The sequence below is a fragment of the Emydura macquarii genome, unplaced genomic scaffold (assembly GCF_026122565.2).
Source record: "Emydura macquarii macquarii isolate MOO-44397 ecotype Brisbane River unplaced genomic scaffold, CSIRO-AGI_Emac_v2 contig_1477, whole genome shotgun sequence".
Classification (NCBI taxonomy): Eukaryota; Metazoa; Chordata; order Testudines; family Chelidae; genus Emydura; species Emydura macquarii.
Window position 1 is genome coordinate 8595095 of NW_027131614.1, and position 14830 is coordinate 8609924.

The 14830-nt window shown below is 38.9% G+C and overlaps 1 protein-coding gene across 5 annotated transcripts in view; it reads left to right on the forward strand.

Annotated features, from left to right (window-relative positions):
- The window catches only part of JPH1 (junctophilin 1), a 100241-nt gene that overhangs the window by 42325 nt on the left and 43086 nt on the right, over positions 1 to 14830 (forward strand). The window contains exon 3 of one of the 5 annotated variants that reach the window (XM_067553602.1): positions 1271 to 1951. The exons of the other annotated variants lie outside the window; for them this stretch is intronic. Coding sequence (XP_067409703.1) covers positions 1271 to 1307 — 37 coding nt within the window. The 3' untranslated portion in view covers positions 1308 to 1951. Of the gene's footprint in view, positions 1 to 1270; positions 1952 to 14830 lie in introns of those variants that run through there. 5 annotated transcript variants of the gene reach the window in all.

Below are 14830 nucleotides of genomic sequence, written 5' to 3' on the forward strand. Positions count from 1 at the left end.
GATGTCACTTGGCTAATACACTGTGCTGAATAGTTATTCATAATACATATCCATGATACTCTAAAAGCAACTCCTATCTGGTCCTTATCTCACCATCAGGGTATGATTTTATGTCCATTGAAATCAATGGCAAAATTGCCCTTGATTTTTATAGGAACATGATCAGACCCTAATGTTTTGATTTTTAAAAAAATATTATACACATTAAAATATCCTTAATGTAATTTTAATATTAGGTTTTGTATTTAAATTAAGCTTTTGGAGCACAATCATGTGTAGAGCTAAGTGCACAGGGTTAGGAATTTCAGCCCAGTTTGGAAATGTTACCCAACAGCTACTAGACTGATGACTAAGCATCCTAGTCAGGACATAAAATCCCTGTAGTGCCACACAATCTAAGGCCATGTGGCCTGAAATTTAAAGGTGGCCTGCAAAGAATTTTTTTAAAATTGTGAGTGTGTTCTTTATGCTGTTTAAAGGAGGTCTGAAAGGTTCTCTACTTAAGTTTTCTGTATGTTAAAAAATCAGGAGTGGCAAGTCTGGTAATCCTGGATTATGCAGGGGGACCTCTTGGGAGATTTCATAGCCTGTTTATTGTGAGTTCTAACATGCAATTGAAGGAACAGAGGTGATGAATCTTTTAATGAAATATACCTTTATCCAAAGTGTTCATTAGTCTTTGAAGTTAACTATGCATTAGACGAAACCAAAGTTTAGAGTAGTGAATAGAATCCCTTCCCCTCTCATTTGTTCACCTTTCACTCTCTGTGTATCTTGCTTTTTGTGTGATCTTTTTCTATCTCTGGCTTCATTCCACTTGTTTCTCCTTTCTTTCCTGTAGTAGATAATGATGTGTCCTTTCATTTGTTGCTTTTGCTTTTTCCTTTGACATCCTACCTCCTCACATTTTTCTTTCCCTTCACTGGGTCTGATTCTGCGCTGCCTTGCACCTTGTGTTATCATTTACATCTGTGCAAAATAGGTGAAAAATTGATAAGCAGAGAATTCTGACTTGGTAGTGTATTATACCTACTTTGCATTCACTTTCATCAGGTGTAAATGGCTATGCACTATGATGGAAATCAGGCCCATTGTGCTCTTTACCCTCCTCCCCTATGTTATGTACTTTCTTCCCTCTCAAAAAAATTCCTCTAGCCCTTTCAGTACCCCACTTTTTTCTTCCATATCCCATGAATATATCCCTCTTCTTCCTCCTGCTCCTATATCCATGTACTCTTTCATTCACCCATTCACTTACCCTTGTCCATAGGATTTCAAATATTTTCCAGAGGACTAAACTACGATGAGAAGCCCCAGTATAACAACTTGAGGTCGACATCCAGGAGAGAAGCCAAATTCCCTGTCAGCAGATGATTAGAGTGTGCTTGAATTCCTGCCAGGATGACCCAGGTCACTGTGTAAGAACCCCAGATCTTGTAAACGTTTATTTAATGTATCATGTATAAAACCGGTAGAATGAAGCAGACAAAGAGAAGCCTGAAACTCCAAAGTCCACATTTATGAGGGAAAGGACTTTACAGCCAATAACTTTAGGTCGTTCCTAGACCTGAGAAACCAGAACAAATTAATTTCAAAGTTAAAGCCCAGAATGGCATTCTTAGCCTCTATTATCCCTTCCCGAGGTCCATAAGAAAGTGAACTATCAACTAATGACCAGGCACAGGAGATTCCTGTGTTTCTGTACTGCAGACAGTTGTTACGAATACAAGCCCTGCCAGGGCACTTGGGGGAAGATTTTACTCCCTGTTCCCCACATGAGCAGCACAGAAAGAACAAACACAAAGGAGCCAAAATCTGATCCAGAGCCAGTTTATGTGATCCAAAGTCCGGACTCACCAATAGAGCACTGTTTGCCTTTTCCTAAAGCTGTTAATTTTCATGGTGTCATACCTCTTCATCAGACCCTTGCAAGGCTCCGAATAAAACTCCGGCAGGTTCAGCTGAAAGATTTATTTTCCTCAGTTCACTGACCTGGAAACAAAGGTGTCTATGCTTCAGGGACTTTGTCATTCAGTAACCTGGTGTTGAGAATACACATGAAAGGGGTACTTTCTAACCTCTGAATCCAGCTGGTACCAAGGGTGCTCACCTCAGTCAGCTCATTGTACAGTCTGTAGAAGGCTCACAATATAGAGTCAAGATTGTACAAGTTACTGCAAAGTGCATAATATCTCTGACCCTTGGGGTGGTTTGGTTTTATGTCTAGCTCCTTTCACACTAAAGGGATATGCTAAAGCACCTTTCCAGTAATGAGTTAGGTACTGGTGGTGGTTGTGAAAGCATGTGGGCAGAGTTGTTATTTATTCTGCAATAATTCAAACAGCCCTGAATGTTAGAAATATTTTTAAGGTGGGAATATTGGCCAGGACACCAAGTTTATCACCTTCTAGGGATGTCAGATAATCTTTAATTTGCATGTGGTGGATGACCATTAAAGAAACACACACAAAAACCCTTAGTTTAACAGATCTGTAGATTCGAAAGTCAGTAAGGACCATTATTATCATCAGTCTGACCTCCTGCATAATACAGGCCATAGAATATCACCCAATAATTCCTGCACTGAGTGCATAACTGCTGGTTGAGCTAGATTTTATCCTTTAAAAAGACATCCAGTTTTGATTTAAAGACTTTCAGTGATGGAGAATCCACTACAACCTGGAAAGTGTATGGAAAAAATGTACAGAAAAAAGTTAAAAGATAGACAAATAGAAATTATGATAATGGATAACAGGTTAAATAAAAATATTGGTGGAAAAAGTGATGATGAGAGAAAATCTGTGCCATCTAAAAAGGAGATGAGGATAGTAGAAAACACAGAGAAGAGAGGAATGAAAGCAGGGGTCAATTGTTTAATTTTAGGCCTCGAGCCTGCTTGCAGTTCCACATAGGTGGACTCTTATGTCCACACAGAGCAAAAGGAGCTCTGCACTGCTGCAGGTTTCTGCCCATGTGGCAACAATTAGAAGATCAGGGCCTTAGTGTACAATCTTGATTTAGAGAGAGATCAGCTATCAATTTAATTAATTCTAGTTAGTTAGCTAAACCTTACAAATACAATCTTCCCTAAATCACCTCTTCCAGACTGAAAGGGTTGGGGGAGATTCTCTGAGATAAAATTTAACTGACTATATTGAAGCAAAGTTTTAAAAAGAAAACCCGGTATATAAAATGGAATTCTTATATAATGGTTTCCAAATATTTAGTCTTACGTGAGAATTTCTTTGTTAAAAATTAAGTTCACATATAAGTGTGATGTTAACATTATATAGTAAGCATGCATCCATATTATAGATTTGTTTCGAACAAGACTATTTCTTTCTACAATTAGGAACAACAAAATCCTACTTCTTTTTTTTAAAAAGGACATTTACACGTTTCAGCATCTTGTCTGTTTGAATATAGCTCTCTTTAAATGGAAAAATCATGTGAACATGCTATCTGTTTTGCAATCATAGTGCATTGTATATCCAACTTAAAATCACAAACAATTTGCATTAATGTCATGCGTGTATCTTTCTTTAGTGTCCAGTCCATTGTCTTGTGTATCAAAATTGTTGCAGATGAAAGGATGGTTACATTTTAAAAGATCCTTTTACTGTAATTGTTGAATTATATAAACATTTTATCAAGGTTGTTTCTAACTGTATATAAAATATCAATAAGTGGGAAAGCTAGGTACTGTCAGAAACTGGCAATCTAATGTAAGAGTACAGTACTTGAACTTTAAACGTGAGTGATTCTGTTAATCAGATTTTTTACTATTGATAAATGTTTCATAAAGTAATGGATTAATGAATGCAGTTTGGCAGTGCGATTAGTTTTTGTGAAAATTATGGTTATCCTGAAGCTTAAATGCATTGGATTCTCAGGCTTTTGTACATGTGTATACTTAGTGAGTAATAATCCCTTTCATCCTCACAATGAACTAATTATTTAGTTCTTATCATTTTCTATCTCACAGAATCCTTGTGTTTCCCTGAGTTACTTAAATTAGAAGATTTTCATCATATGTGTCAGGTTTCATCTTGGATTACTTTTTAGCAGATTTCCAATTAGGCAGCAGTCAAGACAGATATAGAACTCCTATCTTTAGACACCAATGTATTTTAAGGACATAATAGCTATAGTTTTATACTGAAATGTTCTTAGAAAAAAAAATACTTGTGACTACCAATTTTTGGTTTATGAGTTGATGTGTTTGACCTGATTTTTTTCTAGGCTATTCTTTCTACTCTGCTTTCTTTGTAATAATCATTTCATAATAAATAAAAGGAAGAATCTGGGCTGAAAGTTTCCTTTTACTATTAAAAAATATACATTTTCTACTTATTTTTAAACATTTAAAAAGCCTTCTCCTCTGCTAGAAAGAGAGAGAGTTAGAACTGTGCAGTTACAAGCAGATGCATGATCCCAGCCCAGCAAAAAAAGTGGGCACTTACTAATCATAAGATATTTTTCTGCCAAGACTGAAGCACCTGATTTTGCCACAATAGAAGCTGTATTTTCACTGGCTACATACAGTACTTGTGCATACAGACTACATACAGTACTTGTGCATTGTAAATGTTGCTTGCTACCTCTGACTTCAAGTTCTGCTTGATTAATGAATAGTGACATTAAAACCATCTATAATTTATCTTTTGTACCATATTACATACTAATAGGTTAAAGCATAGTATGTACTTAGCAGTTTATTCATTATTTGTATATCAGGCAAACGCATAAAAAATTGCTCTGTCATGGCTTATGTTAAAGCCACTTTTTCTCAATTGCGAATACTGCATCTCCAGCAATAAAAAGTACTACATATATATCATGTTCATGTTAGCTTTCATATTCTTAAAATAATCAAATTTTAATGATTTTCCTTCTAGCATCTGTGAAAATAGTTAAAGTATATTAGGATTTTCTGCTTTTAGTTTTCCAGAACTGTTATGTCAATTATATTTTCTCTTTGCACAAGTTATTCAAGTTATTGAATGAGATCCAACAGAGAAAATCAATTTGTATCATTTATCTCATCATTTGAGATTCTGTGGAAGACTCAGTCTTGTATAATGGGCATATGCACTTTTAAACATCTGGAACACAATTTTCTGACCTTGTTGCCTGATATGTAGTGTATTTAGGCCCCAAAATACCCATTTTAGGTACCCAAGTGCCAATTTGTGTGCTTTATCATAGGTGACTAGACCTGAAAACTAAATCCTTTTAAACTGGAATATCCTGTTGTATGCATTGCACATTGTCATAGTCTGTCATAGTAATTTTAAAGGGATATTGTCTGAGAGTTGAGGTTGAACATTTAAATGTCATAAAAGTTATTCCATTGCATATTCCATATGCAAAACAAAAGCCAAATTCTGTTCTCTTTTCACAGATATAAATCTTTAGTTAACCTACTAAGGACAGTGGAATTATTTCAAATTTAAACAGTATAAATGAGAATAGAATTTGGTCCTTTGTGTTTTCTTTTAATTTATTTGATTTTTTTTCCTCTTTTTGGTGTTTTGGGTAAGGAAAGTATGGCAGGAAAAAATATTGCTGGTGTTTGTAGAAATGACCATCATCTTACTTGTGTAAATAACTGACGAGTGCCTCCTTGGAGTAGTTAGTACCATGAGGCCAGCCCCTTAGTTTTTTCCCCAACAGTGGGTTATAAGGAAGGGTTGTCGGACAATATGAATAGCTATCTGAAATATTTGCAGGGAAAGCTGTTCTCAAAGAAGAGTGTATCGCAGTAAGAAGTCCCATTCCTCCTTTCCCTTCTCTCCTCCATCCCTTCTCCTCCAAGAGATCAAGCAATGGCCTTCCCACCTACCCGTGAAGGTGGAAGAAGAGGAATCTGTTCTCCTGGTGTTTGTTTGGAATAAAAAAATAAATTGGGGCTGTGATGGAGGTCATTCTGCTATAGGAATTGATTTAGGTGTTTTGTTGCTGGTGCAGGGGATTTGATCTGAACATTTATTGGGGGTAGCAAAGAGAAATTTCTAGCTGATGGATATTACTGCAAAATAAAATTGGGATAAGGCATTTTGATGCAGTGTCAGAGGAATTGCTGGAGGAGGGCATTATAAGGGAAATATCTTGGGGGTGGCAGTGTGTCAGGAACATGTATGAGATGAAAGGAGGGAAATTGTTCTGTAACTTTGCGTCCCAGTTCTGACCATAGGAGTATGATTATAATTCTCATCTCTTCATTGAAAGTTGCAGAGGGCAGAATTGAACTCATATATTTGAATGGTAAGAGGTAAGTGACTACAAGATAGGAACTGAGGAAGGATGTTGTTTTTTTTGTTAAGGCACAGAACTAAGTCAGGGTATCTGGGGCCATCCCCATCTCTGCCATTTTGTGTTTTGATATTTGCCAAGTTATTTAGGCCAAAATTTTCAAACATGAGTGCCAAAAATTAGGCACTTAAATATGTGGCCTGATTATTCAGAAGTGCTGAGCAGCCATCAACCCACTGAAGGCAGTAGGAGTATTCCCATTGACTTCAAAGTACCTTGGATCAGTCACTGAAAGAGTGAATGGCGACAAGTGCAATAGGCTTCTGAGCAATACACGAATGTGATGATGTCAGCAAGCTGATGAACTGAACAGCACTTACAGAACAAAGAAAGATGAACTCCATTTTTTAAATCTAAGTTTGAAGTTTCTAAGATGTTACTAAAGGGGCAAAAATCTAGTATAAAACCAGTAAATATTTAGGATGCAAACTTACTTGCAAAAGTCTAGAGAAAATCAGTTTCCTAAGCAGATCTTTTTAAATTAATCAGGGTAATGTCAGACAGTTACTGTTGTGAGGACGTATACATATCTGTCATTAGAAAAAAAAAGGGAATCTATATTTCTGTAAAACAAAAGATTTTAAAATAATTTTATGCACAACAAAAGCTGTGTAACATCTGCTGGAACTTCTTAAGCATACAGTTTTCAATAGCAATGAATACATATATTAGAGACTTGAAAATTAATACGCTTTCCATTGTTTATTAGACCAGCAGTGCTTTTTAGTACCTAACCAGAGCAATCTTTTCTCTCTCTCTCAGACCTGGTCTAAACTAGGAAATTAGGATGGTATAATTATATTGCTCAGGGGTGTGAAAAATCCACACCCCTGAGTGACGCAGTTAAACTGACCCATTCTCAGTGTAGACAGCGCTAGGTTGATGGGAAAATTCTCCTGTCAATCTCGCTACCACCTCTTGGGGAGGTGGATTACCTACGCCAATGGGAGAACCCCTCCCGTTGGGGTATGTAGAGTCTTCACTGCAGTTGCACCGCTGCAGCATTTTACATGTAAATGAACCCTAAGTAAGACTAACTTTCCTGTGAAAGTTCAACTGTTCAGCAATACAAAGGGGTGTGTTTAATGAAAATTAAAACTTTTTTCTCTTAAATACTGGATCTGTTGCCATGAAATGGGTTCCATTGTGGATAAAATCAACATATGTCCTGTTAGCATTAGGAGTACCATGTGCATTTTTCATTAAATATCTTCTTCAGGTGAAAGAGTATTAAACAAACATAGTTACACTTGAGGATTTTGAACTAAATTGTTTACATGGGCAAGTAGCAAAGGATTATCTGCCCTTCCCCCTTCATTGTTAAGTGGTAGATTGTTGCTATGGTGATTGCTCTTTCCATCTCATCAGCTATAACCTGGTTTTCCACATCGACTGAATAGCTGCAAGCAAAGCATGATCTTTATTAATTTTTTAAAATGGGTTAGTATTGTTTTACTACATAGTTATTGACTTGGGACTTATAGTATTCAGATGATGTGAATGTATGCAAGATGGTCCTAATTCTGTAGTATATAAATATGTTTTTGTGCATTCATTAAAATAAACTTCATTTTAAATCCTTTAACTGTTAAGAACTTAAAATGGAAATGTTTTAAGATAGTTTATTCTTCTATGGGTATAGGAGATTGATTTGATCATTGTTGTCTTTTAGAAGGATGTAAAATAAGAACCAGTAGTAAATATGTGAAAAAGTTGGCAGGCCCTTGATTAATTTCTCAATTAAGTGATTTATTTTTTGTTAGCTAATACAGTGAAAACAGGATTGTTATATTAGTACTAGTAACATCCCACTTAAACAGTGTTATTTCTTTTAATGCAACCATATTCTGTTAGGACATCACATTAAGAATATGATTAATACAGTTATTTTCAAAAATATTTGTTCTCAAACTTCAATAATACTTCTGGGGTTTAGGATTAAAAAGTTCTGAAATTTAGTCAGCATTTCCATTTTCCAGTGCTGTAAATTGCTTTTAGGCCATGTCTACACAACTCGGAGTATAGGAGCATAGCTACAGTGCTGTATCTATGCCAGTTTAATCCCATAGTATAGACACAACCTACAACAAAGGAAGGATTTTTCTATTGCTGTAGGAACACCACCTCCCCAAGCAACGGTAGGTAAGTCAATGGAAGCATTCTTCTGTTGACCTAATTGCATCTACACTGAGGTTTAGGTCAGCATAGCTGTGGCATCAGGGGGTGTGGATTTTTCACACCTCTGAGCACTGTAACTGTGTTAACCAACATTTTAAGTGTAAACCAAGCATTACTTTGCCATTATTGTTGTATCACGTTAGACTAGAAGCATCCCAAAATGGGAACCATGTAGTTTATCATGAGACGTACTTCTTCTACATATGTTGTAAAGATTTTTACAAAAGGTGGAACTTAATATGGAGCTTAAGGTACCTTTTTTCTGAAGGCTATGGCTACTCTTTTCATTTATACAGCAGGAACAATTTTAAATCAAGATCGTATCTGCCACTGAATAACTTTTGTCTGTGTAAAATCCATTATCTGCTTTATGGACTGAAAGTCCACTGGAGAGTGTTACAAACTGACAGTGTTTCTCAAGGTCTCATAGAGCATTTAGATCTATAATTCAGCATTTGGAAGCATCCAAAATTATCTGATGTGAAAACATTGATGGGGATCTTGACTGTTGTTTAATAACATACTAAACTTTTTCAACTCTGTAAACACACAACATTGCAATGTCTCTAATGTTATGCTGCCATAGGCTCTCTTCCCATTACATGTTCTTGACCAATATTTGTGATGAGACGTTTTTGCTAAATACTGTCAAAGATACTCTCTCAACAGAACAATATTTCAAATGATATGTTAGCACGAATACAAATGCTTTTGAGATGCACACAATCTAGGAATATTATTGGTGTTCTTTCAAGTAAGAAAGGGATCTCTGTGTGCTTTGAGGCTAGAATAAGTCACCTTGTATTATCAGAATGCTTACTTTTTTGGGAGATAGCTATTGGCTAACTACCAAGGATTTAATCCCCTCACTCTGTGCAGTGCTGAGTAAGTGGGCTTTATGCAGGGGCGTTTCATGAAAATTGGGGAGATGGAATATTCCCTGAGGCTGCAGAGCACATGAAAAACGTTCCTGACAAAGCTCCACAACAGCTGACAAAGGGCTGACAAAGTGTTCATGAACTCTGCCACATCTCTGCCCAATGCCCACCTTAAACAATCTATAGGGTAGAGCAAATTGAACCCCTGAAGAGAAGTGCACCAAAGCTCATAAAGCACACACCCTCCCACGCAGCCTTTCTGTGACTTTTTTCACCTGCCCAGCAGATACTTATTGTGTCCTTTGTGCATGCAAGGGACAGGTCAGGATCTGACCCTATCCATGTATTTTTGAAGTGTGACTCTTCAAAGAATTCCAACTTTCAGATCCACAGACTGAAATCTGTGTTTGAAATCTTGGAATCTGGGCTATGTTTTGCTGTTTTATAGCATGCCACGATGCATGGCTGCCATGGTCTGGAATGATAAAGGTCAGCCTGTCCTCTTTATTCTTGTTTTCCTGCTCTTTGGGTGATTTTCAGTATTTGCTATGCCTGCACAAGAGCCAGAGTGGCAACTGATTATTCCTGCCCAGTAAGGAAATATTGTCAAAAGTCCAATTGTTTAATGCTAATAGACATTGGCGCCAAAGAAGTAATCAGTTCAACAGCCTTTCCACAGAGCTCATACTCAGTTTTCTCTTTGAGATGACTCTCAGCCTCATCATTATTTCTCTTCTCTTATCTGAAAGATCCTAACACCAGGATAGTTAATTCCTGGTTTTTTTCCCCGCATACTCTATGAAGAGATGAGCATCTGGTCCAGCGACAAGATGAAATGCATCCTATGAATCCTTAATGTCCTACAAGAGGTAAAGAACACTGAATTTACTGCCCCAGAATTGCAGAAAGGCACGTATGTTCTTTAGCTAGGTCTTGCTGATTTACTTGCCTTCAGCTCCAGGTTTGGGATATTTCTACTGTTCAGTCCTCTGGAAGGAATTAAAATGCATTCCTTTAGTGTACAGATATAGTTGAAAACCTGGGGGAAAAAATTACTCAAGCAAAATGGCAGCCAGAGAAGAAAATATGTTAAACAGTAGAGCTGTGCACATGGGATATAGTATTTGTATCTGGGGGTGGGGGGGGGTGGGGGGGTGTTACTTTTTTGTAAAGGCTTTCTAATTTATTTTAACAGAGCCCATTTCTATTGTCTTTGGGGACCATGCACAAATGTATCCATTACAAAACTGATGTAACAAATAACAGTAAAAAGAAGATTCCCCACATGGATCAGAGTATAAATATTACTCCTCCACAGCTGCTCATGCAAAAGTTTGTATAGACCTATACACACACACACGGAGGAGAGGGGGAGGAACACTCTCAAGTAACATTATTTCATTTTTTTAAATTATCCTACCTTATGGTAAAGGGAGGTAAATAGATTTTGTGCCTCGACTGATACAATTTTTCCTGACAGTTTTCAGGGCTGGCTCTATTCCTCAGGCATGTTAAAGCAGACAAGTTTGATATTAAAAGAAATATATTCAGAGCAATTTAACATCTTTCATGTCTGTGTGTGTTATTTATTGCTTCCATAAGAAAATACATGTAACTTGGAAATGTAGTTTTGTTTGTCATCCTATGTATTAACGTGCTGCCAGGAAACTTTGCTGCTAGTTTGTTAGCCAATCACATAGAAAGAGACAGACAGAGAAACCATTGGTACCTGCCAGTAGAATGGCTGCTGTCTCAGATTTAAATGTGTAGTTTCAAATACAGATTTAATCTAGTAGTGGAAAGGTTTTCTTGATGAAAACAAGTTCCTCTGCTCCTCTATCTTCCAGCTGGACCTGTGGCCCACCATCATGCCTATCCACAGGAACAGTCACATTCACAGACCTTGCACTTCGTGGACATTAGGACAGCCTTAGTCTGGCATTGCTGCCAAAGCCAGATGCTTTAAATGGAGAGGCGCATACAGTGAACATTGTCAGGCAGAGCAAATTGGAGGAGTTCCCTAAGATCATCTTCCTGGAGTGAGACCATGGACCTCTTCATTTCCCTTCCAATCTGATTGTTAACAATTTCCATCAAATCAGGACTTTCCTCAATAGATTTATTGTGTTCTCACCTCCACACTGCCATCAGAGGTACTTGTGCTTCAAGACTGGGGGCTTCTGTTGTCAACACAGAAGTGGAGTGGTTTTGAGAGCCTTCATCAGAGTTTTGACAATGTATCTGTGCTAAGGAGGAGTCTCAATAAGTAACTCTGCACCTGGATGACTTCCTAGTCAAGTCAACACTTTGAGAAGAAGGATCTTAAGCTGTTAAGAGTTCACTCTTTTCACACCTGGTTATTTCTAGTCAGTACAGAAGAATGTTCTAATTCCCTCACAAGCATGCTTTCCTCTCTGAGCATTCTCATAAGGTGGAAATACTCTCCATCTTTTTAGAAGAACACAAAAAGTTATCTTCTACCTAGTAATTTTGATTGAAAATCTCTACAACATTCATTGATGGAAGAACCTAGTAGTCATTTTGCCTTTTGCCTGAAATTAGTTCCAGAAACTATCTTCCATGTAAGACCACATTGTACCTACCTCTACTTTGCAATTCACAAGTAAAAAGACCTAGGCAATTTCTAGTTACATTCCTTCTTTCCTGCCTGATGTTGCTGAAATTATAAGAAAAGGTGGAAGCATTTTTCCCTACCTGTAATTTTAATTTTCTTTATTTTGGCTATAGCCCTCCAAAGACACTCTCACTTTGGTTATATTTGTCATGTTTTCTATGCCTTTTTATACTGCAGGCTAGCTGTTTTTGAAACTTAATTGCTGAAAGCATATCATATTTCCTATTAATCTGTTTGGCTCCTTGTCTCTTAAAATTTCTGTTCTCTGACATAAGTCTACCACTGTTAAGAGGCAGTACATTGTTCTGGAAACTTGCTTAAACATCATGTGCTTTGTCCCCCTTGCATTTGTACTATGGAAATGTCATCTGAGGAATCAGATAGAAAAAGTGGCAGGCCTTTCATGGATATTCTCCACTGTGATTAATGGCACTGCTTGTCTGACTTCTAACCTTTCATCCTGGAAAGTACAGAAACCAAAATTACAGCTAGGAAATATGATGCCTTCTTTCCAAAAACAAAATGCCAAACTACAATAAGTTATACTCCTTTTGCACGACCCCGGAATGCTAAATAGGTACCAGTTCTTCGTTGCATATGCGTCATTGTGGAACCCGCTGTAGATGTGCATAAGGCACACCTGAGTTTTTTTAATATCTGTGTGCCCTGTGTTGCCTCATGCTCCCCCATTAAGATATAAAGGGCAGGGCAACCCTTTCTCAGTTCCCTCTTACAGTCGGTAGCAGTGAGACAGAACCTAACAAGCGTCCAACCCGCTAGTTCTTAGCTCTTAGTTTCAGCTGAACTTCTTTAAAACCTTTCAAAGTCTCTAGAACTACTTCTGATCTCCTTCATTCAATGGTTGTGAACAAATATGACCTCTCTGGACTGAACTTTATTGGTCGGGCCTCCCCGTACAGAGCTCTTTAATATGGCAGACTTGTAACCTGGGAGCTTCAGGTCCTGTCTATCCAGTGATGGACTAATCCCCTAGAAGGAGGGACAGAGTAGGTATTACTTCTGCCTGGAGAAATCTCATATTCTGAGCAGCTTGTTCTTCTCTACGAAAACATGCAAGTCACAAGGCTACAATTGGTTCTTCTGGAACAGTCCATGAAAGTTACATCAGATCCCAATGATACGAGTTTCACAATCCTGCTAGGGGACAAGCCAGCGCCCTACCAAGCAGACAGGGGATGCCAAAGACGAGTGGAGAAGACAGTGCCAAAGAAAGATCCGATACTGATCTTCACCAGCACAGATGCCAAATACATTACAAAAATTTTAAAAAATAATGCAATCTGCAATCAATTAAACTTTCCTGATTGTACTACAGCATAGGCAGTGACAGCTCCTTTTCCCCACTGGGGCTGGTTTACATCAGTCCAGCAAAATAAAGCCCCCCTTAAAGCTGACTTAAGGTAAGACAAGCTTTCGAACTTCATATCTTTGCACCTGACGTGAAGAAGACCTGAAGAAGTAAACTCGAAAGCTTGTCTTTCTCACCAACAGAAGTTGCTCCAATAAAAGATATTACCTCACCCACCTTATTTCGCTAATGTCCTTTGACCAGCAGGGCTACAACAACACTGTACACAATAATGTAGGTCCAATTTAGAACCGTTAGCTGAATTTGTCACACATCCAATTTTTGCATTTGCTTCATGCTAGCTAGTTTTTAGTGTAGTCAGCTTCACCTGCTTTGTGTCTGAAACATTCTGGCATTATACCCAAATGCCAGTTTGCTGTGTTCTCCTATCAGGGGAAATTAGGTATTTGCCAATCAAAGCACCATCAAAGCCTCTTATTTTTGCTTGTTTCAAAAGTTCAGTCTCATGATCTTCAGCATATCATACTATGAGAAGCTTGATTCATCTGTGCCGTGCTGGGTTGTATGCTGTGTGCATTCTGTCATCCCTGCACCTGAGGACCTACCCTTAGGGGAGAGCTTAGACTAGGGTGACCAGACATCCTGATTTTATAGGGACAGTCCTGATATTTGGGACTTTTTCTTATATAGGCACTATTACCTCCCACCTCTTGTTCTGGTTTTTCACCCTTGCCATCTGGTCACACTAGCTCAGTGGTTCTCAAACTTTTTTAAATGGAGCCCGCCTGTTGGACTTTTGTGTAACAATTGCGCCCCCTTTCACCCAACACCCCCCCCCACTTTCAGAAAAAAAACAGGGCCTACATATCATAGGTGGAGTTTGTCTGCTTAAGTTGGGAGGGCAAGGGATAGCAGCAGCTCCCCCGCAGTTCCAGAGCCCGATGTGACCCGCCAGAGAAAATGGCAGTGGTGGCAGGGAATCGCACCTCATTGTCAGGATTATCCTCGGGCAGTAGTGCGGACGCTTGCAGAGCAGCAGCTGCAGGGGGGCTGCTGCTGCTACGGGAGGTGGGTGGTGGCGGTGGTTGCCGGGAGCAGCGCTCTGACTGGAGACATGGCAGCAACTGCGCAAAGTACGGAGCAGGAACTGGACCGGCTCTGTCCCCTGCTCCGCCAGCAGTGCTGGGCCTGCCGCCTACAGCAGCCTCCCCTTGTCTCCTCTCCCCTTCTAAGGGTCCCTTACCCCTAAAACCTGCCCAGGGCTGCCTGTGTGAGGCACCATGGTCTCCACTGCCTCTCGGCCCTGCTCTCAGCCTGGTGCCCCTCACCCAGCAGGGGAAGATGACTCCATCATCATAAGTTTGGGGGGGGATTGCCCTGCATGCCCCGCAAACTCTGTTCATGGCACCCCCCCATGATCCAGCTCGGGGGCCCACCCCCCAGTTTGAGAACTGCTGCCCTAGCTTTAGAACCTTTGCTACTTTGAGAAACTCA